Genomic DNA, 22,459 nt, shown 5'->3' with positions numbered 1-22,459 from the left:
ACTTGTCTGGAGAACACCCATACAAAGTGAAGGTGCAGTCCATGACAATGCTCCCATCTGCTGTCTTATTAGGTCACTCAAAACCAGGCCTTGTTCTTTCCAGCTGTGCAACAAGAAGATCAAAGCAACTGAGTCCAAGGCAGCTGCCCAGGGATGGAGTAAAGCTCCAGGGCTCCCATCACTTCCCACTGAGGAGAGTAGCCATATGGCACGGATTAGCCACAAATCCAACCACCAGCACCTGCGTGATGAGAGAAGCGGACTCTGCTGTTTCACACACTGGAATGCTTTCACAAAAATATTTTGAAGTTTAAGCTCTAATATAAGTGATGTGCATCTGGCAAATGCTTAGTAAACTTAAAATCTGGTCTTTAATGTCCACTGCCAAATTTATTTTTCAAAATATTGGCCAGCTTATTTTGTAGATCTTTACATTGTGGCTGAAGTGTTCTATTTTCCTATATGACATGGCTGGTGGCGCAGTCTTTTCACTGCCCCCCCCACCCAGCCCAAACAAAGTGTCCTTGAAAAGAACCAGCCCACAATAGTTAACATAACTTTCATATATGAGACAAATTAAGAAAATTCCATTCATTTTTATTTACAGAACCATTTCATTTATGGTTCAGTAATCAAAAAATACAAAGAAACATTAATTCTTGTACTGCTTGTGAAAATTTTTACTCTAGTAACCCTGACTTGATTGTTGTGAAAGGTCTTTCTTCTTTGATAATAAAATCACAAACCCTGACATTAGTTTGGAAATGAACAGTTCAACAATTTGTGCCGGAATAAGCAAACACCACATAAGGTGGTACAAACTAGCATAACTGGAAATCATTACCACCAGCACATGGATCAGAATAAGCAAATCTTTGAGATGCTAAAAGGAGGTACATGAATTAATACTGAGAAGGTTCCAAGATTTTGCAACAGATTATATTCTGGCTGAAATCAAAGCAGAAACCTAACATATAATTTAAAGGAAGAAATAGAACTTTTCAAATTTCACTTTAAAAATCCACATTGAAATGATTCAGTATCAGATATTCTTTTAGAAAATATTATGGAAGTAATGAAGTTCTGGATAAATTGGCAAAGTATTTATTGTGAAAGATATATGATTTTAACAGGCAAATAAAGGAAAACATGAGGCAGCTAGAATAATCATTAGTAATACCCTATACCTGCTAGAGCTGTGGCAGCTTTCAAAATAACTTGCTCTGAAGCAATAGTCAATGGTCTCTTTAAATTTTATCTTTTCAAATATACTTGCCATACACTACAGTATTTCCAAAGCAGTAATTGAAAACACATTATTTAAAAATTGCCACAAAACACCAGGATATAAATCAATTACTGCAGCTTTTGTGTTCCAAAAGTAAAGTTTAAATCAGTTACTAGAAATTTAGAATTTTTTTTTTTTTTTAAAGAAACTATATACAAATAGCCAAAACTCATGACCAGAAATTTTAAGGTAATTAGTTAGGGGCATGGGCTATGCATAGGAATTCCCAGAATCCTATTCAACTCATACTGGGACTCTCACCAAGCCATTACATAGAATTCTACCACAAGGAGAAAACTTATTTCAGAGCTCTAACAGGATCTAAGTAGTAAATCTTCTTTCTTATTCTCACCCTTATTCCCTCTTTCCTCCCCTGAAACTAAGGATTGGGAATAAAGAGCTAAATAGGAGAGAAAAAAACAAAACAAACAAAAAAAACCAAAGCCTTTGTAAGCTGTTGATACAAATAATCCTCATTTGTGAATTCATTTACTCATAAAAATTTGCCCCAAATAATATATTCATCCTTCTGTGGTCATTTATGATACGCACAGAATGGAAGAAAAAAAAACCCTGAACTGCCTAACATATGAGCTCCCAGCTGAGGTCAAGCGAGGTAATCCTCCGTTGTCTTGTTTCAGCTTTCATACTGTAAACAAGTATACTTTTCAAGGTCTATTTAGAGCTACATTTCTTGTTTTTTGTTTCTTGTGGGTGGTTTCATTGTTGGAAATAGTTCCCATGCGCAGTGCTAAAAGATTGTGAAGTGACAATATGGGTGTTCAGTGAGCTTTGTTCAGATATGAGTTAGCATGCTGCTGTTCATTGTTGGTCAGTGAGGTATACTGCATAACATGTTTTTAAACAGAAGTACATTCAGTAAAACTTAGTGTTGATCAGTTCATAAAAGGATGTGACCAGAGCCTTGTGAGGACCCATCTCTATTTTTCTAGAACATTTGTTCAATATTTGCTAGTTTGGAGTTCCTGGTCAATTTATAGAACATGATTATCACTAATAAGGTGAATGGCTATAGATGACAGACTAATTCTGTCCTATATCTCTCTTGTGTTTTAACTGACATTCTCACCCACCTACCCTAATTCTAGAAAATACCAGTTTTGTCTCTTTGAAATTTATCTCAACATTCCTTTACCCTATGTAAGTTTAGGCTGTTCTTTTGAACTGATTATAACCGGTGACTGGCTCCTTTGTATCATATGAGTAAAATAAATTCTTTATATGTTGATTTTGTATCTACATTAGGCTCATGACTGGATTTTTCTTGACATTTTCTCTTAACAGTTTTAGGTCTGCATGAGACCTCCAGTTAGATTCACCAACCAAAAATAGGCATATATCTCCACTAAAGAAATGGTATACCTGGGCGCAAGCCCCCCCCCCCAAAGCACAGGAGAACAATGATAGGTCTTCTTGTCTTAATTTTAATTTTGCAAACTGATTTTACAGTCTGACCATTTAATGATCCCAAAAAATAGAATAATAGTTTCTAGAGGTTTAGTCTCATAGGTAAGAAATAGAGACTCTGATTAACTTCTGCTATTTTGAGTTGAAATAAATTAAGAATTTATACTCACTGAAAAGAAAACAGGTCTTTGTTATGAACCAGTAAGTTTCACAATTCTTTTAAGCCAAAGCTGAAATTTTAGAACTGAAGTTATAATCTCTGTGTGACTTGTTTTACCACTACTTCTATAATTCAGAAAAGCCTTTGTGTTTCATTGTGTGTACAGTGTGAACAAAAAGCTCTAGAAGGAACTACAGGGCTGATAAACTGATTAGACCTACAATGATTGTGAAGAGGTTGGAATCTTGCAGGTCCAGGGCCTGATTACAATTTTTCTTCAGCTATCTTCAGCTCCCCCCAGTGTGTGACCTAACATCCTAGTGATTACCACATAAAACCTTTGAAATGTATTAAGTTTCAAAGACTACTAGTTTACACCAACCAGAAGGCTAAGAATGTTGTCAGATATCTCTGTAACACAGTCTCCTACCCCTCTTCCATTTGCCACCTATCGAAAGTTTCCAGGAATGTATTTTAAAAGTACCCTGATTTCTAACTTTATTACTATTAAAACTTCCTCAAGTAACAGTAACAAAAAACAAAACAAAAAGCATAAAACAACAAAAAACCCTTCATCAAACTGTTACCATGTTGAAACATGGAGTTTGGGTTACTTAAATCTGTGTTCCTGAGCCATAGTCACTCATATCTGGCATCAGAATAAAAACTCTTAGCCCCTTTAAGATGAAGGTTATTTTTCTATCAATGGTAGATAACATTTTTCTACCTCTGGATGACATTAAAAAATTATAAAGTCTCTTTTAAAACTTCTAATTAGCTTATAAAGAGAAATAAATTGTTATGTAAACTGAATAACTCTAAATTTCTTAGAAAACAAGAAAATTACATTTTTATTAATTTCAATAAGCACTGGGTGTGGTGGCACACGCCTTAGTTCCAGCACTTGGGAGGAAGAGGCAGGTGGATCTCTGAGTTTGAGGCCAGCCTGGTCTACATAATGAGTTTCAGGTCATCTGGGGCTAGACCCTGTCTCAAAAAGACCAAAAAAAAAAAAAAAAAAAAAAAAAAAAAAAAAAATTCAATAAGCTACGTAACTAAATAAGGCAAACATTTTAGAATTCAGGTTCATACAATGCATGCAAATATTTGCCAAACAACCTTAATTTAATAATTTGGTTAAATTGAATATAGCTATGTTTTCTGTGACTTATCAGTGTTAAATATAAACAGACTTATTCTACTGGGATGTGTTCTTTTTTGAGTTATATGAGTTTATTCATATAAGTACTAATCACATAAGCTAGCATTACTTCTGGTTAATGTTTATAGTCATAAAAATGTAAATTTGTCTTTTAACCAAGTTGATTAATTACTCTGGTACTTTTATTTCAAAGGAAATTATGTTATGTAGTGTGTTGCCTTAAAAATTTATCCAAGATCATTAGGCAACTTAAAACTTTGGATGACAGGTTGTTCAGATGGCTGGGCAGGTAAAGGCACTTGCTACCAAGCCTGTTGACCCCAGGACTAAGATATAAAACCTGAGGTTCAAGGACCCCAACAATAAGGCACAAAGAACATGCCAACAAAGTGAAAGTAACTTGGGAAGGCAGATTTTACTTTTGCAAAAGCATGCAATGCGTAGTTAAGTCAGATCCAGCAAGCACATAGGTCTTGGGAAGTGTGATAGGTTGTTATCCTTTAACTCAAAAGTATTATGTAGTCTTTTGGACAGTGGAAAGAGCTCCACTGCCCCAGGCCATCAGATTCAGGCAGCATCAGGGCCTTTCCTTAAACAAAACTCTTATAGAGTGTGGCGGGATTAAAAGATAAGGATTCCTTGTCATAAACCAAGTTTTGTAGGATTTGAGAAAAAGACTAACGTATCTTACAGGACAACCATCCCAGTAATCCACACAGTGGAGAGAACTGATTCTTATAAGCTGTCTTCTGACCTCCACAGGCATACCGATATACACATCCACACAATAAAAAAATGTAAAAAATGTCTTTAAACATAGATGATATTAATGGATACCTAGATCACTGCTAATAAGATATCCCACTGAGCCACTGATTATGATGGGATGCAGAACCCATTACCAAAAGTATGGACCCTGGGTATTTGATGAAACAGTAGTAGTAGAAAGGCTATTCTGACCTATCTTTTCTCCTCTGAAGCTATAAAAGAATTCTCTGTCTTTCCTTTGAAAGAGGTAGTATGACTGTCATGGGTTCTAAATCCAGAGAAATGGAATGTCATAGAGCAACACAGAGAAAAAACAGGCCTGTATGAATTCCCTTAACCTTAGTACCATTAAGTCACAATCAAACTTTGTACAACTATGTACCAGTTCATCAAATTTAGCACTTCAGCGGGGTGAGGCAGAGGCTCATGTATCTCAGGCTGGGCTTCAAACTCACTAGGTAACAGAGGATAACCTTGTGCTTCTGAACCTCCTGACTCTACTTCCCAAGTGTTGGGAATATACGCATGACCCTGGTTCATGGTATAAATTTTTAATAATTCTAGTTTTTCTCTATCCCAATGTGATTTCATAATAAAATTGACATAGAAGCAGTAGGAGCTCACTAAGGGAAAACTATTTCCTTTTTCTACTCAAGAGAATAAAATTCCTGGCATGGGTGGAAACCTAACATTCTAGTCAATCACCTGGTCCAGGGAACAATCCTCAAGAAGGCAGAACCACCTATAGGAAAGCAGGCTAACTAAGGAGTTAGAAGAACTAATTATCCCTTTAATGAGACATAATGTACTCTCCCAGAATTCCCACCTCTCATCAAAGTCTCTTACAGAGTGGTAGACATGCAGCTTTGTAAGTCTGCCCACTTTTCCCAATTATTCAGAAAAGCCTTACACGCTTTTCTGAATTATTAAGAAAAGCCTAACTTTGCCTTTTTTCTCTTTTCTCTAATGCTTTGGGCTTTATTCTTTCTCTAAAGATCCTCTCCTAGCCATACAGACAGTTGCTACCATGTAGCTGACCTTCATGCTAGCTCCTAACTCAAATGGCCTGGCCATTTCCCTCTTTTCTTCTCCAGTCTCTTTCTCCAAGCAGCTGTCAAGATTTACGGCTTGTCTGCTTGAAGTTTTTCCTTTAAACTTAAAATTGTTGGCAACCTTGTACTTGAGTCCTTTCGTAAATACTTTCATTAATGGGACTGTTGGGATAAGTCAGGAGTGCCTGGGCCGAGGAGAGGCCAACATGGGACTAGGAACCCTTAGAGGGAACCCTGATTTCCCAGTATCAAATGTAACTCTAAGGTGGGTGTGGTGGCGCATGCCTTTAATCCTGGCACTTGGGAGGCAGAGGCAGGTGGATCTCCGTGAGATGGAGGCCAGTCTGGTCTACACAGTAAGTTCTAGGTTCAGCCAGGGCTATGTAGTAAGACTCTATCTCAAAGAAGAAAAACTAACTCTAGATAAAGATAATGGTTGGTCTAGGAGTGAAGAAGTGAAGTTCTCCTAGGAGTAACAGTTGCAGAAAGGTTCTTTTTTATGTAAAGTAATAAAATAACTAAGCAATGTGACAAGATTTATCTTATTAAGGGAAAAACAGCATCTATACTCTAAAGTAGAAAGACAAATCTGAATGGACACAGAAAGCTGCAGAAATTAAATCAGACATCCCTGGACTATGGTATGTGAAAATCATGTCAGAAAAGCTGTAAGATATGAAAAATTCTTAGCAAAGTTTGCTTGATTTTGCTGGGTTTGTTTCCTTAAATTTACTGTGTCCACTTATAAAATGAAGGGATGTTCTTTATTATACCTAATCTGCCTAAAATGCAAGCATTTTGGCTTATCAGAGTAACCTTAAAACCTAAGATTCTTAACAGTCGTGTTACCTTCTGCATGGTTCAGTTAGATGTTACTCTGTTAATCTTTTTTTTTTTTTTTGGTCTTTTTTAGAGAGGGTTTCCCTGTAGCCCCAACTGTCCTGGAACTCACTATGTAGACCAGGCTGGCCTCAAACTCAGAAAGATGGCCCGCCTCTGCCTCCCAAGTGCTGGGATTAAAGGCGTGCACCACCACGCCTGGTAAATTCTCTGCTAATTTTTATGTTTTAGCAGACACTGAAATGAACAGCCAAATTTTCCTTTCTTGGGTATCTATGATCCTATTCCTGGCCCAAGTGTTCTTATCTGTCAGCTTTTGATTTATTGTATACTTTTGTGGTGCTAGATACCAAACCCAGGGCTTTGCCTATGCTAAGCATGTGCTCTATAGCTGAGCTACAATACTTGACCCTCAACTTTTTATTTCTGGGTTGCCAAAATGAAATCCTAAGCATAAACAAAAAACACCTTTCATATTTCCAAGATGGCCTCTTAAAAGTCAGATACTCTGTAAAAAGAAGTGTTTGAAATGACTATATTTATTTGATGTTACTACTGAAAAGCTGCTTTGGAAGAGATGCTCAGCTACTTAGCCACCCTAGAGTTTTATCTGACGGGTTAAAATGTTATTAAAATAAGCATTTCTGAGGTTGTATACTTTAGAGTAAGTTCCTAGAGATTTGTTAATGCCTTCACTGTTCATATTTCCATTTATCAGAGATCTTGTACTGCTCTCTTTGATAATAAAACTATTTCAGTTATTGTTTATTATTCAGTTTGATAATAAAATCAATAAAATGTCTGTTTAATAATAAAACTATCTCAGTCATTAAAAAAAAACCTTACTTCTAAATCTTTTATCATCTAGATCAGTAAATACCAACTGGGACTCTACAATCACTTATCTATGTTTTATTAGCATATAGATATTTAGGATCTACATCAAAAAATTTTCCTCAAATATTTTTAATTGAATTTTTGTGTATTTCATACATAAAATAATCTTCATACTTCCTTCGGTCTTCCCCTTTGGCACCCTCCTATAGCCCCGCCCCCCCACTGGAGTTCATACATTCTGTCATTTGTGTTAAGACCTATTATGTAACGTTAGTGTCCTGAGATGTCCCTCAGTGTTAAGTTCATCCCTACACCAAACTTAATCTGTTCACTTCATGAGCTTCATAATTTTGGTGCCTTCTCACAGTACATTTAGTATATCCATATCACAAGAACGTTATTTCTGCAAGGAGAAACTGTTGAAGCTGAGGAAATGAAAGGCCATCAAGTGCCAGATCTTTCTTACTGGCTCCTGTCTTATTCCTGTTGTGTTTTCTGCCCTAATGCAGGACATAATAAGCTCCAAATTGTTGGTCATAGTGTTGCATGCCTCTAATCCCAGCACTTGGGAGGCTGAGGCAGGAAGATTACCTGAGTCACAAAACAAATTTGAGGCCAGTCAGCCTAGGTTACATGAGACCCTGTCTTAAACAAACAAAAAATAATAAAAGAGAGGAAAACCTATTAACAGCTTTCCCCACTTGACTGTAACCTGCCTACCTCATGTTCCCACCAATATATTTGGAAAATGCCTTCATTTATGACTTCTATTGTTCTGTGACCATAAAAGTTAATGTAATCTCCAGGCACGGTGATATACCCCATTAGTCCCAGCAGAGGCAGGTGGATCTCTATGAGTTTGAGGCCAGCCTGGTCTACATAGTGAGTTCCAGGTCAGCTGGAGCTACAAGGAGACTCTGTCTCAAAACAAAAAACAAACAAACAAAAAACCCCAAAATTCATGTTATCACTTCTATGAGGGAAAATGGTGTTTTTTGTGGGGGGGCAACCTGAATCCACATCACTCCTATTCAGCTCAGAATAAACTTCTTTCCTTTGCTCTTAAGCACTGTGTTTGGGTTCAAGATCCTGCTTCTGCCTTCTATTTCTTTAAAGGTAGGTTTTCTTCTACCAACAGACCTACTGTGAACAGTTTCACAGCTTGTTTTGTTCTCCCATTCCAGAGAAAAACCTTCCTTCATTTTCAGAATTTCAAAGAGTTTCAGAGCTAACAACAAGGGGAAAAACACAGGGGGTAAAAATGCCATACCAGAGAAAAATCACAAAGTTTCAAATCAGATCAAATGGAAAAATAAAGCCATTTCTGGTTCTTATTAGCATGTAAATGGTAGTAGATCTCAAATCTTCCACCAACCACATTTTCCACAGCTGTTTCCTACCTCCTCTTTCTATGAGGTAGCTTCCTCCTCCTCCCAGTCTTTCACAGAACACAAGGAAAGACAAAAGCCACCTGGGTGAGAAAGGTGGGTCTTTACCAACCACAAAGAGCTGAAGCCAGGCTCATCAACATTTCAGAGGAAACCTCAGATATTCCTTTCCCTTTTCACAAAGGTTATCTTTGAAGAGTTCCACAGGAAGAAAACCTAGCTTAAGTGGAGAAGTTTAGGATAAGACACTAAAGCCAAAAACCATCCGGACCTTTGTATTTTCTTTGTTATGCATGTGGGGATCTGGGAAAAGTTAGGAGTGGGAGATGGGGAGCAGGGAGGAAAAAAAAAAAAAAAACAAAAAAAACAAAAACGCAACAAAACAAAAAACCCCCCCCCCCAAAACCCATTCATTCTTTTCTTTCCTGATCTCCAAATTTAGAGAGAACCAGCCTCCCAAAGGAGTGGAGTACTTTGCAAAGAGAAGGCTAAAAAGACCAAAAAAAAAAAAAAAAAAGTAACAGAGGAACAATTTCAAGAACTAGGAACTGGCTAGAGGAGGAAAGTTTCTTTTAGTTTCAGGGATGAGGACAATCAGGGACAATTCAGGGATGGACTTGTACAACACCTTATTTAGCTAAATTAAAAATGGGTGATTTTCCCATTTCTCATATACATTCTATATAAAGATCAACAAAATATTTAGACTATGTATACAATGTATATCCTACACATTGCTAAGGACTCTAGGCTGGTGCTGTCCAATGGAAATGTGTGAACTGTATGTTTAACTGAAACATACTTTTACTTAGCCCCAAACAGCTAGATTAGCATTTCAACATGTAATAAAATCACTGATTTTTTCAAGCTGAAAATTTGCAATGTAGTATTTTACATTGATAACACACCTTAATTATAACTAGGCACACTCAAAGTGCTCAGGCCACATGTGACTAGTACTGTAGTGTAGATCTAGACTAATTTGTAGGCAACCTCACCATAGAAATTTGAACTCTAAAAACCTAGGCTCTCTAGATTAGGAGTTCCATGACTGATCTTGGGTTTTCTTTTTAACTTCTTTAAATCTCAGTATCCTTCCAAAAGTCATAATTTTAGAAGAAGTAACACATGGGGTTTGAAAACAACTCTAACAAGAAAGGCCTCATATAATGCTGCAATACACTTCAGGGTGATCACCCTTAAACACCCAGGATAAGCTCCAAATTATTTTGAAAAATATTTGTTGATTGTGGATTATTTTTACATACACATTGAACTGTAAGTGTTGTGGCCCTGACAGTATCTCAAAGATTGGTGCCTTGGTAAGCTAAGTGCTGTAAGCCAAAGAAGCACTCTCAGAGCCCAGGCCTCCCTGGCTTTCTCCTACTCCACTGTTTCTGGACCCTCCTTCCCTGCTGGAGCTTTCTCTTAATTTTCTTTATCTGACTGTCCCTCAAAGGCTCATGTTTTGAAGGCTTGGTAGTAAGAGGGTAGCACCATTAGGATGTAGGGTCTATTTGGAGGTAGCTGGATCACAGTAGGCCTACCCTTCCTCTCTCTCTCTCTCTCCCTCTGCTTCTCAGCCACCATGAGAACAGCTGCCTCCATAACATGTGCTCCCTCCCCAAATTACCTGCCCAAAAGCAACAAGGTCAATTAACTGTAGACTAAAACTTTTGAAACCATGAGTCTAAGTAAATCTTTTCTTCTTTTAATGAGAACAAGAGGCAGAAATTGGCTAGGCAGTTGACGGTAAAAGATCCCAAAGAAAAGTGATCAGTTTCCTTTTTGACTAAAAACTGTTAATGTCCTTGGCCCTTATCCTTGCCAGAGGCCCGAGATGTCAGAAGGGGGATCTGCTTTTTCCTTTTCTCTAAAGGACTACCTCTTTCCTAGAAGCCACACCTGGTATGGGACTTGGTTGTCTAGCTCATCCTCATCTCCTTTCTTCCATCCAGTAAAGTCTTATTAACCAAGGCAGTTGGGCTCAATGGTGCATTATTCCTGGGACCCTTCCTGGTACACAGGAGCTCTGTGAGTGCTATTGCTCTTGCTCTCCCTTCCCTTAAGCTCTCACCTATGAATCTATAATAAACTTCTTTCTAAACTCATCTTCTGTGGTCTGTGGCTTTCATTCTTCAAATTTCTGAACAAGAACCTGAAAGCCACTGGCTCAGAAAAGCTTTGGTGGCTGCTGAGTTTCTAGGACCAAAACTCCCCTAGAAAAAAAACTCTGCTGTTCTCAAAGGCACCCCAGATATTCTGGTATCACTTTTAAGTTATCTTAGGGTTTTTAAAAATACATATATATTTTGATTTTTTGTGCATTCCATACTGTTTCAAAAATTTTTTTGTTTTTATTTTATGTGTGTGAGTGTTCAGCCTGTGTGAATATAAATGCATCCACGTCATACAAAGTCTGCAGAAGTTGGAAGAGGGTGTCAGATCCCCTGGAACTGGAGTTAGGGACAGTTGTTAGCTGCTATGTGGTGCTGGGAATTGAACCTAGGTCCTCTGGAAAAGTAGCCAGTTCTCTTAACCTCTGAGCCATCTCTCCAGCCCTCATACATCTTAAAAAAAAAAAAAAATATGTGCATGAGTGTATTGCCTACATAGATGTAAAAGCACCTAGGTCATGCAATGCCTGTAGAGGTCAGAAGAGGATGTGGGATCCCCTGGAATTGGAATTATAGACGGTTGTTAGCCTTCATGTGGATGTTGGGTACTGAACCTGGGTCCTCTGCAAGAGCAACCAGTGCTCTTAACCACTGATCTCTCCAGGACTTCATACAATACATTTTAATCATATTTAGATCCCCTCCCCTATCTGTACCCACCCCATAGCCCTCCCATGCGATTTCATGCATTCTGTCATGTATGTTAGGTATTTTGACACAGCAATAGAAAACTGTTCAACAAAAGCCCATAGTGTAGAATGCAATTGTCATGAAAGCACTCTTTCCCTGGAATCCTATAAGCAAGAAGTTTAAGTTTAGTCACAGAAGAACAGCCTATCTTTCTGAGGGCTACTGCTAAAGCTCTATCTTCATAATAAGACAGTCTGGGCTGGTGAGATGGCTGAATGGTAAGGGTGCTTGCTGCCAAACCTGATGACTAGAATTCTGTCTCCAGACCCCACTTGGTAGAAGGAGACAACAGCTTTTCTCAAGTTGTCCTTTGATCTCCACATGGGAGCAATGGCACAGTGTGCATGCAGACACACACAAAATGTAAAAAATATTTTAAAATTCATAATAAAATTCATAATCTTTGTTCACCAGAAGTTTGCTCTCTTCATACCCTAAGCCCCAAACTTGTATTACTTTCTGTACTGTAGGAGATGAACTCTTCAACCTTCTGGCCTTTTGGAATTTTAGTTTCTTATTGTCAGTTTTTTAATGACTCATGCATCAAACTTTAAGAGGAAGAACATTCCTTTTGTTCCTCTATAAGATATTGATAATTACTTTTCTATAATTTTCCTTCTTCAGATTTCTAATCAGAAGGACCTAAAGTTTTAATGGAAAACAGAAATAGCAAATTAAGGTGATTTTTATAGAAAAGTTTAAATAATATGGAGAATAATTTATAAATTACCAAATATGTTTTCTGGAAAATAATCAAATCTGAAAATAATTCACTAAATATACTGTTCAAGTTCACCAATGTGCATTGAGCACATTAAATGATAAGGATAAATGAGATTTTGTTTTCCCTGTTAGGTGTTTATAATTTAGTAGGTAGAATAAAATATTAGTTTGAGTATGAGGACTATGCCTTATATAAACCAAACTGTATTACAAGAGCTGTAAAGGGAACATTATTGTAAGAGTTAAAAGGAAAAGAGCTAGAACTAGAGAGATGGCTCAGAGGTTAAGAACACTGACTGTTCTTGCAGAAGACCTGGGTTCGAATCCCAGCACCCACATGGCAGCTAACAAATGTCCGTAACTCCAGTTCCAGGGGATCCGACAGCCTCTTCTGTCCTCCTCGGGCACTGCACGACACCGGGTGCACTTACATGCAGGCATAATACTCATACACATAAAATAAAAATAATAAATTAAAAAAATATATATATATAAAAGGAAAAGACCTTATCCAGTGGGGATGGACACAGTGGGAAAGAAGAAAAGATCAGGACTAGGAGTAGAGCACAGTGGTAGACCACTTGCCTGCCATGTGCCAGGCCTTGGCTTTGATCTCTAGCAACTAAAGGTAAAGAAATAAATAACTAGCAGCCAGCTAGTATTTATTTTTATTTTATGTGTATGAATGTTTTACTTGCATGTGTGTAAGTGTACCATGTCAGTGCAATGCCCTGCAGAGGGTGTCAGATCCCCTGGAATTAGAGTTACAGATGGTTGTTAGCTGCCATGAGAATTGAACCTGGGTCTTCTGGAAGAACAGCACGTGTTCTTAACCTCTTAGCCATCTCTCCAGCCCCCAGATAGTATTTTCTGTAATGGCACAAGCAGTAATAATTTTTAGGTTTCCAGGCCCGTATAGTCTCTGTTACAACTGGTCAATTCTACCCTTGTCATGGAAAAACCATCAGAATAATGACCTTTTAATTTTTTTACATTTTTACTTATTTTGTGTGCAGAGAATATAATGTCACATATCAGCAAAACATTAGGAAATAAAGGCATACAGGGTGGTTCATGGGTTTATCATCCTTAAGATAAATAGTTCTGAGTATTACTCAACCCACCTTCCCATTTCAAAGATGAAGAAACATATCAAAGGCTAAATGTAGTAAGGCATGATTGGCCAAGCTATCCTGTGTGGAAAGACAACTGCAGAATTAGAATCCTAGTTGTTACCCTCTTAATTCAGTAGTTTTTACATATTAGTGCTTTTGACCCTTTTTCATTTCTTTTCGAGACCAGGTCTTGTGTAGCTGAAGATAACCTAAATTGCTGATCTTCCTTTTCTAATCCTCCCAAGTGCTGGGATTACAGATGTGGGCTACCATGCCTATTTGAACCATTTTAATACCTTAAATTTGGTAATTTAAGGTATTAAATTGGTTCACTTACCTTTCAACAGCACTAGCTCACAAGAAAATGATGTTAGGTGGGGAGAAAGATGGGTTCCTTTTTATGTACTTCACCATTGTTTATTTAAGGGAAGTAAATCATAATGGAGGGGGTTCCTGGGAAATTTGGGAAAGATCCTCCAAGGTATGAGAATTCTGTAACACTCCAAGCTATTTATTTAGATCTTGCTGCCACTATACCTGAAAAAGTAGGACTTCCCTATTTTTTTTAACATTTTATTATTTTTGTTTTATGTATACGAGTGTATTGCCTGCATGTATGTGAGTGCACCCGTGTCATGCAATGCCGCGGAGGTCAGAAGAGGGCTTCGGATTCCCCTGGAACTGGAGTTAAGGATGGTTTGTAGCCGCCATGTGGGTGCTGGGAATCGAACCCAAGTCCTCTAAGAGCAATCAGTACTCTTAACTGCTGAGCCATCTCCCCAGCCCCAGGACTTCCCAATATTGTATAATGCTAAAGGTTAAAGAAAAAGCAGATTATAAGTACTATCATGAATATAAAACATGTCATCATCTTGGAAACCAGTGTGGCTTCAAGTTCTTGAGTAGATGAGAATATTTTAAGAGAGTCCCTAATTTTGCCAGATACAGGATATCCAATATGTGTCAGGCTTTGTGCAAGGTGCTAGAGACCAAAACAGTGACTAAGACTGACAGTTCTGCTGTGCTGTAGGCTGAAATCCTGATCTGTTGAACTACAGTTTTCTAAATCACTTATCTGCTAAGATTTCTCAAGTTATATTTTCTAGTCTGATGATATACCTCACGTTTCTTTTTTGGGGAGGTAAAAAAATCAAATTGGAAAATCACCCGATTTCAATAGCAGTATATCTAGTCTGCATCTATAATTCACATGGCAAAGGTAGCCATGTACTCCTTGTGATTACTTAGCGGCTAGACAGGGATTTAACAGTTTAATTAGATTTCTTGTTTCTGAACTCAAGATACAAACCTCAGATGAATAATTTTCAAGGTATGAGACATGAAGTATAGAAGGCTGAGAGGATGGAAAACATTACTAGAACTGCTGAATTAATATTATTCTTGACAGAAATATTTTTGCAGTGTTTTTTTAAAATATTTTGTTTATTATTTTTATTTTATGTGTACAAGTATATTGCCTGTATATATGAGTGCACCTGTGTCATGCAATGCTGTGGAGGTCAGAAGAGGGCTTCAGATTCCCCTGAACCTGGAGTTAAGGATGGTTAGTAGCTGCTGTGTGGGTGCTGAGAATCAAACCTGGGTCCTCTGCAAGAGCAGTCAGTGCTCTTAACCGTTGAGCCATCTCTCCAGACCCTGCAGTGTTAGTTTTAATCAAAGTCATATGATCACCGAGAACAATTCTGTATATAATGTGATAGCTTGAACACCTCCATTTTGTGTAAGACTGCCATCTTGGGGAAACATCCCAGACCCTACCCTGGTCTGGGGTCAGCAGTTCCAGAAAAAGCTGACCCCAGAGGAACACACCCATATAATCCTGGGAGGCTCCAGTTGAGGCTTAACTGGCTTCTGTAACTGCTTACTTGTCTACCTATAGGAACAAACATGTGACTGCTTGTTTTTGAGTGAATTACTTGTTTCTGAGTAAATCTTGTACCAATAGGTCAGGATATGGATTTTACCTTTAAAAGCTTTACTTTCCTCTGAGCAAGTGCTGCATTCTCTAAATTGGTTCAAAGAATGCAGTTGCTGGTAAGCTAAATAAATTCGGCTAGTTTGAAATGTCTGGAGTCTGAGTGGTCCTTCCCAGGGGTCTTGGCACCATAAAAATAAAAAATTTAGATCTTAGCCGGGCATGGTGGCGCATGCCTTTAATCCCAGCACTTGGGAGGTAGAGGCAGGCGGATCTCTGTGAGTTCAAGGCCAGCCTGGTCTACATAGTGAGTTCCAGGACAGCTGGGGCTACAGGGAGACCCTGTCTCAAAAAGACCCAAGAAAAAAAAAATTTAGATTTTTCCCAAATGTGTTATTAAGAAACTTCATCTAAGAAATCTTTTGATAAAAAGTTTTAAAAGTATATTACTAACAACATAAGATATATTTATATACATTTTTAAAGACTTTATTTTTATTTTTTGTGTGGTTTGATTGCAGCATGTACATATATGCCCCACACGTACATGTAGTGCCGGAAAAGGCTAGAGGAGGGTGTAAAATATGCTAGAATTGGAATTAGGGAAGGCTGTTAGCTAACATGTAGGTAGTGGTAACCAAACATAGGTCCCCTGCAAGGGCTGTCAGTGCTCTTAATCCTGAGGTATCTTACTTAAATACCTTTATATACTATCACATTGCTTTTATTAACTCATTTAATCCTCACAGCAATTTTCATTTTACATATGGAAACAGAAGTTTTAAATTCAGGGAGTTTGGCTCTAAACAATTTTTTGTCTTTTCCCTCATTGGTATTGGGCTCAAACCCAGAGTAAGCTAAACATGGGCTCTGTCATTGAGCTATATACTTCCAGTCCTGGATTTAGACGTTGAATCATAAGCTATGCAATAACTAAATAAGGAAGAAAAGCTAGTACTTTAGAAAATATTTATAGTGCTTTCACATTTTTATGTCAAATGTGTTAACATTAATCTTTCAGAATTATGTAATACCTTATAGTAACAATGCACTTAAGATAGCCCATTCAAATAGATAACAATAGATTGAAATTCAAATGGACCAATTAGAACTTGTATATCTTTTTCTATGTCAAACTTAGGAGACTTCCTAACCTGCTGCATAGCTGTTTCCTCGAAATTGAAATGTTTCATCCTAGAGGGAGGATAGATGCTAATAATGTTATAGTAGCAAGAAAGGCCACTTTAATAGAATAAAATCTATGAACCAGATGAAGACTCAACGTTCTAGTTGAGCCAGGTCAATCACCAGCTCAGGGGACCACCCCTAGGAAGGAGAGTTCACCTTAAGTCATGCTAAAGAGATAGGTGGAATACCTAGTGTACCTGAGATGGTGTCTTAGTTTGTTCTTCATTGCTATGACAAAACACTCTGACCACTACCAACTTGGGGAAGAAAGGCTTTATTTATCTTACATCTCCTGGGTCACAGTTCATCAGGGAGCCCAAGGTAGGAACTCAGGGCAGGAACCTGGAAGCAGGAGCTAGAGCACAGGCCATGAAGGAACGCTGCTTACTGGCTTGCTCCTCTGGCCCGCCTGCTTTCTGCTTTTTTATACAACACAGGCTCACTGCCTAGGGTTGGCACCACCCACAGTGGGCTGGGCCCTCCCACATCACTCATCAAGAAGATGCCCCTCAGACATGGCCACAGTCCAGTTCAATAGAGGAAATTCCCCAACTGAGGCTCCCTCAACCCAGGTGTGACACTAAAGCTATCCAGCACAGATAGTGAACTTCATCTACCTGGAATTGCTGCTCCTAACACAGTGATAACAGAGGCATAGACATGTTACTTTCTAAGTCTGCCTACTTTCCTGAAGAATTCAGAGCCTCTCCTTTTCCTCTTTCCATCTCTTTTTTTAAGCATGCTTTCCCTAACACTCTGGGCTTCCCTGACATTTTAGAGTTTGTTTTACTCTTTCTCTAAAACTCACCTCCCTGCCTTGTGGCTGCTAGCCCACTAAGTGTCTGACCACTGTGCCTGCTTAAAACAGCATGATATTCTTTCCTTCTCTTTGCCATTCTCCTCTCCACACAACTGCTGAAATTTATACCTCGCTTGTCCTGAAACTTTTTCTTTTAAATTTGAATAAAATTGTCCTTAAGCTTCTGTTTGAACCTATTCTTAAATTCTTTTATTAATGGGACTAAGATCCCTAAGGGGGCACTCCAATTTCCCTTGTACCATTAAGACTCAGGAAGCTTAGCCGGCTCAAAATACTAAAGAAACTTACAAAGTTCAGAAAGCTTAGAAAGTTCTAAGACTCATAAGCCCTCTTTGAGGTTATACTCAGGTGCTAAGGAGAAGAGACTCTTCAATGGAGCTGTCTATAAACTGGACAGGAAGCTCCAAGGGAGCAGCTTTTGTGAGGAGGATGTGAGCTTTTTTGAGCAGGATGGGGTAGGCTTTTTGGTGATGTATGTGTGAGTCACCAATGCTCTGTAAATAAATAACCCCAATAAACTCAACTGGCTCATTAAGGTGAATGGGAAGACTGGCTTCTGTGTTCTGTTGGTGTGTTATAAGGAATGAATCTGTTCACAATTCCCAGAAAAAGGTCATACAACACATGTCAAACAGAATCCATTAGGTTCAAATATACAGTAGTGCATTGAGGTCTAAGGGACACAAACAACAAAATGCCAAATGGAGGGAGATGAGGGTTAGAGCTAATATTACCAATTACCTACTGCACTGCAGGTAAATACCTGATATTCCCACTAATTAAGTACTCTTAAATATGAAGAAACATTGAGTCTATTATGAAATTAGTCAAAAATCATATGGCTTCAAAAATGGAGAATCCAGACTGCTCTGGCCCCATGCTTCCTTTCACTACTAAGTGTTGCTTAATAGCAGAACATGATTTTTAAAAAGACATTTTACAATTCATAGCAAGATCAACATAAACCAATGTATAACATGGTTGTTCCAAAAGCTAATATATATTCCTAGGCTGCATTAATATAATTGTACTGTTGAAATTATGTTTGGTATTAGACCTGCCATATCTATAAAAGTAGCAAATGTAGATATTTAAGCTTAAAGGAAAGTTTAGAGTGAATATGATAATAACTATTTTCAAGTAATTAATGAGCTATGAGGGAGACTAGTAGGCATTAGATTTTGGCTCAAATGAAAGAACTTTATAGTGAAAATGTCAAAACTAGAATTGGCCACTTATGATATATTCAATTAGACTTTAAGTAACCAAATGTAATTTTGCAGGGGGATTCAGAAACAAGGTAACAATGAGCCAAGTGATCTGATTCTCTGCCCCTATTCAAAGTATGTCAAAGTAGAGCAGTTTGTTTCTTACATTTAACAGTGAACATTCCATTTAAGATTTTTTTTGTTGTTCAGGGCAAGGAGAAATTCTGTTGTGGGGGAAAAAGCCCCCCCAAAACCACAAGGTTAGATATATCAAAAGATTTCTTTCAATTCAAAATTTCATCCTGTTTAAAAAATTTTAAAATATTTATTTGTTTACTGTGTGTGTATGTGTGTATGTGCATTGTAACAATAATATGGAGGTCAGAGAATGACCTACATGAGTCAGTTCTTTCTTTCTACCATGTGGGTCATGTAGCTTGGTGGCAAGCACCTTACCTTAAGCTTAGCCCCAAATCAGGCCCCAAATTCCATATTCCTAAATTCTTTTAAAGTTAAGAACACAAAATCACATCTTGACTTGTGAAGAAACGAAGGTAAGTCAATCATACCATTTTTTTCTGCAAAGGCAACTGCATCTTCTTTTGTACTGAAGGTTAGAACCATGTTGGACAGGGGGTCAGCCCTATAAGAAAGAATGCCCAAGTTTTAATATTAAGCTTTAGCTGCAAGGCAATATTTTAAATAAAATGTTTGGAAAATAAGACAGTTGTCCTACATTCAAATAAGTAAACTATGATGGAATATTTTATTTGTAATAATGTTTAAAAACAATAAATATTTTTGTTCTAAATCTGGAAGATTTTTCTAATATGTATTATTCAACAATAAAAACTAACTGTAAAAACATTTGGGTATTCTTTACTGAAGTTATTAAACTATATTAAAAAGGAGAAAAGAATTCAAGTTTTGAATTTAAAAACCCAAGAAGATTCCCCACCTGACCTTAGAAATTATGTCAAGAAGATGACGAGTACAATTGCAGTACAGATGCCACCAGCTTATAATAGTTGGGCTTCAGATTTTTCAATGTGAAGCAATACATGTTTAAAAGAAAATGTTTTTCTTTAAAAAAAAAAAAGTTATAGCTGGGCGTGGTGGCATATGCCTTTAATCCCAGCACTTGGGAGGCAGATCTCTGTGAGTTCAAGGCCAGCCTGGTCTATCTAGTGAGTTCAGGTCAGATGGGGCTACAGGTGGACCCTACCTCAAAAAAAGGCAAAAAAAAAAAAAAAAATGTTAGAGTGCGTGCGTGAGTGCTCATGCCACAGTATGCATGTGAGGGTCATAGAACAATTGGAAGGAGGTAGTTTTTACCCTCTTGAGCCATCTTATTGAAATAAAAAATGTTTTCAAATTTCAAATTAAAAAAAATTTGATTTATTATTTTTATTTTATGTGTATGAGTGCATTGCCTACATGTATGTGAGTGCACTCGTGTCGTGCAATGCCATGGAGGTCAGAAGAGGGCTTCAGCTTTCCCTGGAACTGGAGTTAAGAATGGTTTGTATCTGCCATGTGGGTGCTGGGAATCGAAACTGGGTCCTCTGCAAGAGCAGTCAGTGCTCTTAACTGCTGAGCCATCTCTCCAGACCCTCAAATTTCAAAGTTTAATCTTTCTCAGGATAGCACTATGTGCTCTAACACTTTCTTATAATGTTGAACAACAGCAATGAACTGCTGCTCCCAGTCAGCTATACTGGATCACACTGTTAAACAACCGATACTGAGAGTGTACAGTGTTGCTAAGCTATGACATTCAACAGGTTAGCTGTAGGAAACATATTTCCAACTTATGATATTTTTAACTTATACTTGGTTTGCTGGGACATTAATGTTATGTAGTTATGCAGTGTTTATATTATGAATATTCAGAAAAACAGCACCAACACCTATTCTCAACAAACCTTCAGTTATTAACAATGTTCTTTCAGGGTATAGATCTACTTTTAAAAAGTTCTAAGACTTGATATCCAATTGAGTTCTTCAATTTAGGGCGACAGTGTTTGACTTTTAAGTCTATACAGATTATTTATAATACCACACAAGTTTCAGAAATGTTACTGTTATTTTTATGTTTATAAAAAAGTATACTATTTGCTATAAATGTTTAATGCAAATTTCTCAGTTTAATGTAACATTCTGTGGAAATTTATCCAGAAATATGGAGTAGGGGATTGGGGATATAGCTTGGTAGATACAGTCCTTGCCTGGTATACAGGAAGCCCTAGGTTCAATCTTCAGCAGTGTGTGTGTGTGTGTGTGTGTGTGTGTGTGTGTGTGTATGCACATGCATGCACAAACATCAAACAGAGGACACTGAGAATAACTTGGATATTGAAAAGATATGAGATATAAATTAAACATTGGAATTAGCTCTCACTGATATGAAGACTCACAAACTGCTGGGACACTATGGCTCCTTTTCTGGGATTCCTTTAAAATCCCTATAATCACATACATTCCTAGCATAAATTCCCCTTGTAAGAAAAAGAACTGCTATTGGCTGGCTATATTAGTATCAAAAACAATGATAATTTTATATTGATGCTCCTATTCAAAACACATATAATTTCTCAGTTGACAGTTAAAATACACTAGGTATATTCAGAAGTGCCAATATAATTATGACCCAGTAATTTGATGACTTTTGACACATCACATTGGCACACTGGCTTAGTTAAGAATAAGAAATAATAGTGAAAACAAATGTAGAAAAAACTCAGAAGCCAGGAGAAACAGCTTTAATTCTCATAAAGATACAGCTTTATTATTTTTGCTTTATAAAGAAATATATTATGTATACACATATAAGTTAAGTAGTAAAAAGTGTAGCAATCAGCTACAATTCTTCCAGTTACTTGGTCTGTCACTGCCCTTCTCCTTTGTCTCCTACATTTTATAATTCCTTCTAGATATGATGCTACCAAGATCTTCTAATCAAATTTTCTACCTCCTTTTTTGACTCCAAACCACCCTTTTACATATTACTAGATTAATCTTCCTAGTATTTAACTACCAACCTTAGTGCCAGTTCAAAAACTTCAAATAGTTTCCACTGTCTACCACAGTGGCTTTCATCTCTTATCCTATTTGAGCATTTGTGTAATATGGTCAGAATCTGCTTTCCAGACGTCCTTTCAACTATTTCCTTGTAAGTAACGAACTAGTCAAATCAAACATCTGCTCTATAAACACAGCCTATAGTTTATCAGGTTAATTTGTTCCTTCCATTGAGAATACTCTTACCATCTCTATGTATGGAAGTCCACCCCAACTACTGACCCCCCATGACTCACCTTGAATATCAACCTTTTCCATGAAATCTTTCATACTACACTTTCCTCTAGGTATATATGTCTTTCAATATTTTTATAAAAAATATTTTGTGTATGTGTGTATCGCCTGCATATATGTAAGTACACCCACATTGTGCAATGCCCGCAGAGAACAGAAAAGGCCATTGGATATCCTGGAACCGGAGTTATGGGCAGTTGTGGGTGCTGGGAAATGAACGCGGGTCTTCAACAAGAACAGCCAGTGTTCTTAACAGCTGAGCCATCTCTCCAGCCCACGTCTTTCAGTCTTTATAAATATATTTCTGCTTTTATTTTCATACTCTATGTGCTCAATTCTCAACTACTTAGGTCCCAAGTTAGGT

General features: G+C 37.6%; 1 protein-coding gene across 2 annotated transcripts in view; it reads right to left on the bottom strand.

Annotated features, from left to right (window-relative positions):
- The window catches only part of Ndufs4 (NADH:ubiquinone oxidoreductase subunit S4), a 141,833-nt gene that overhangs the window by 5,004 nt on the left and 114,370 nt on the right, over positions 1 to 22,459 (bottom strand). The window contains exon 4 of one of the 2 annotated variants that reach the window (XM_008832946.3): positions 19,350 to 19,423. The exons of the other annotated variant lie outside the window; for it this stretch is intronic. Within the exon in view, the coding sequence (XP_008831168.1) occupies positions 19,350 to 19,423 (74 nt within the window). The remainder of the gene's footprint in view (positions 1 to 19,349; positions 19,424 to 22,459) is intronic. 2 annotated transcript variants of the gene reach the window in all.

Source organism: Nannospalax galili, unplaced genomic scaffold (assembly GCF_000622305.1).
Source record: "Nannospalax galili isolate Female #2095 unplaced genomic scaffold, S.galili_v1.0 scaffold235, whole genome shotgun sequence".
Classification (NCBI taxonomy): domain Eukaryota; kingdom Metazoa; phylum Chordata; class Mammalia; order Rodentia; family Spalacidae; genus Nannospalax; species Nannospalax galili.
This window is presented reverse-complemented; position numbering and strand designations above follow the sequence as displayed.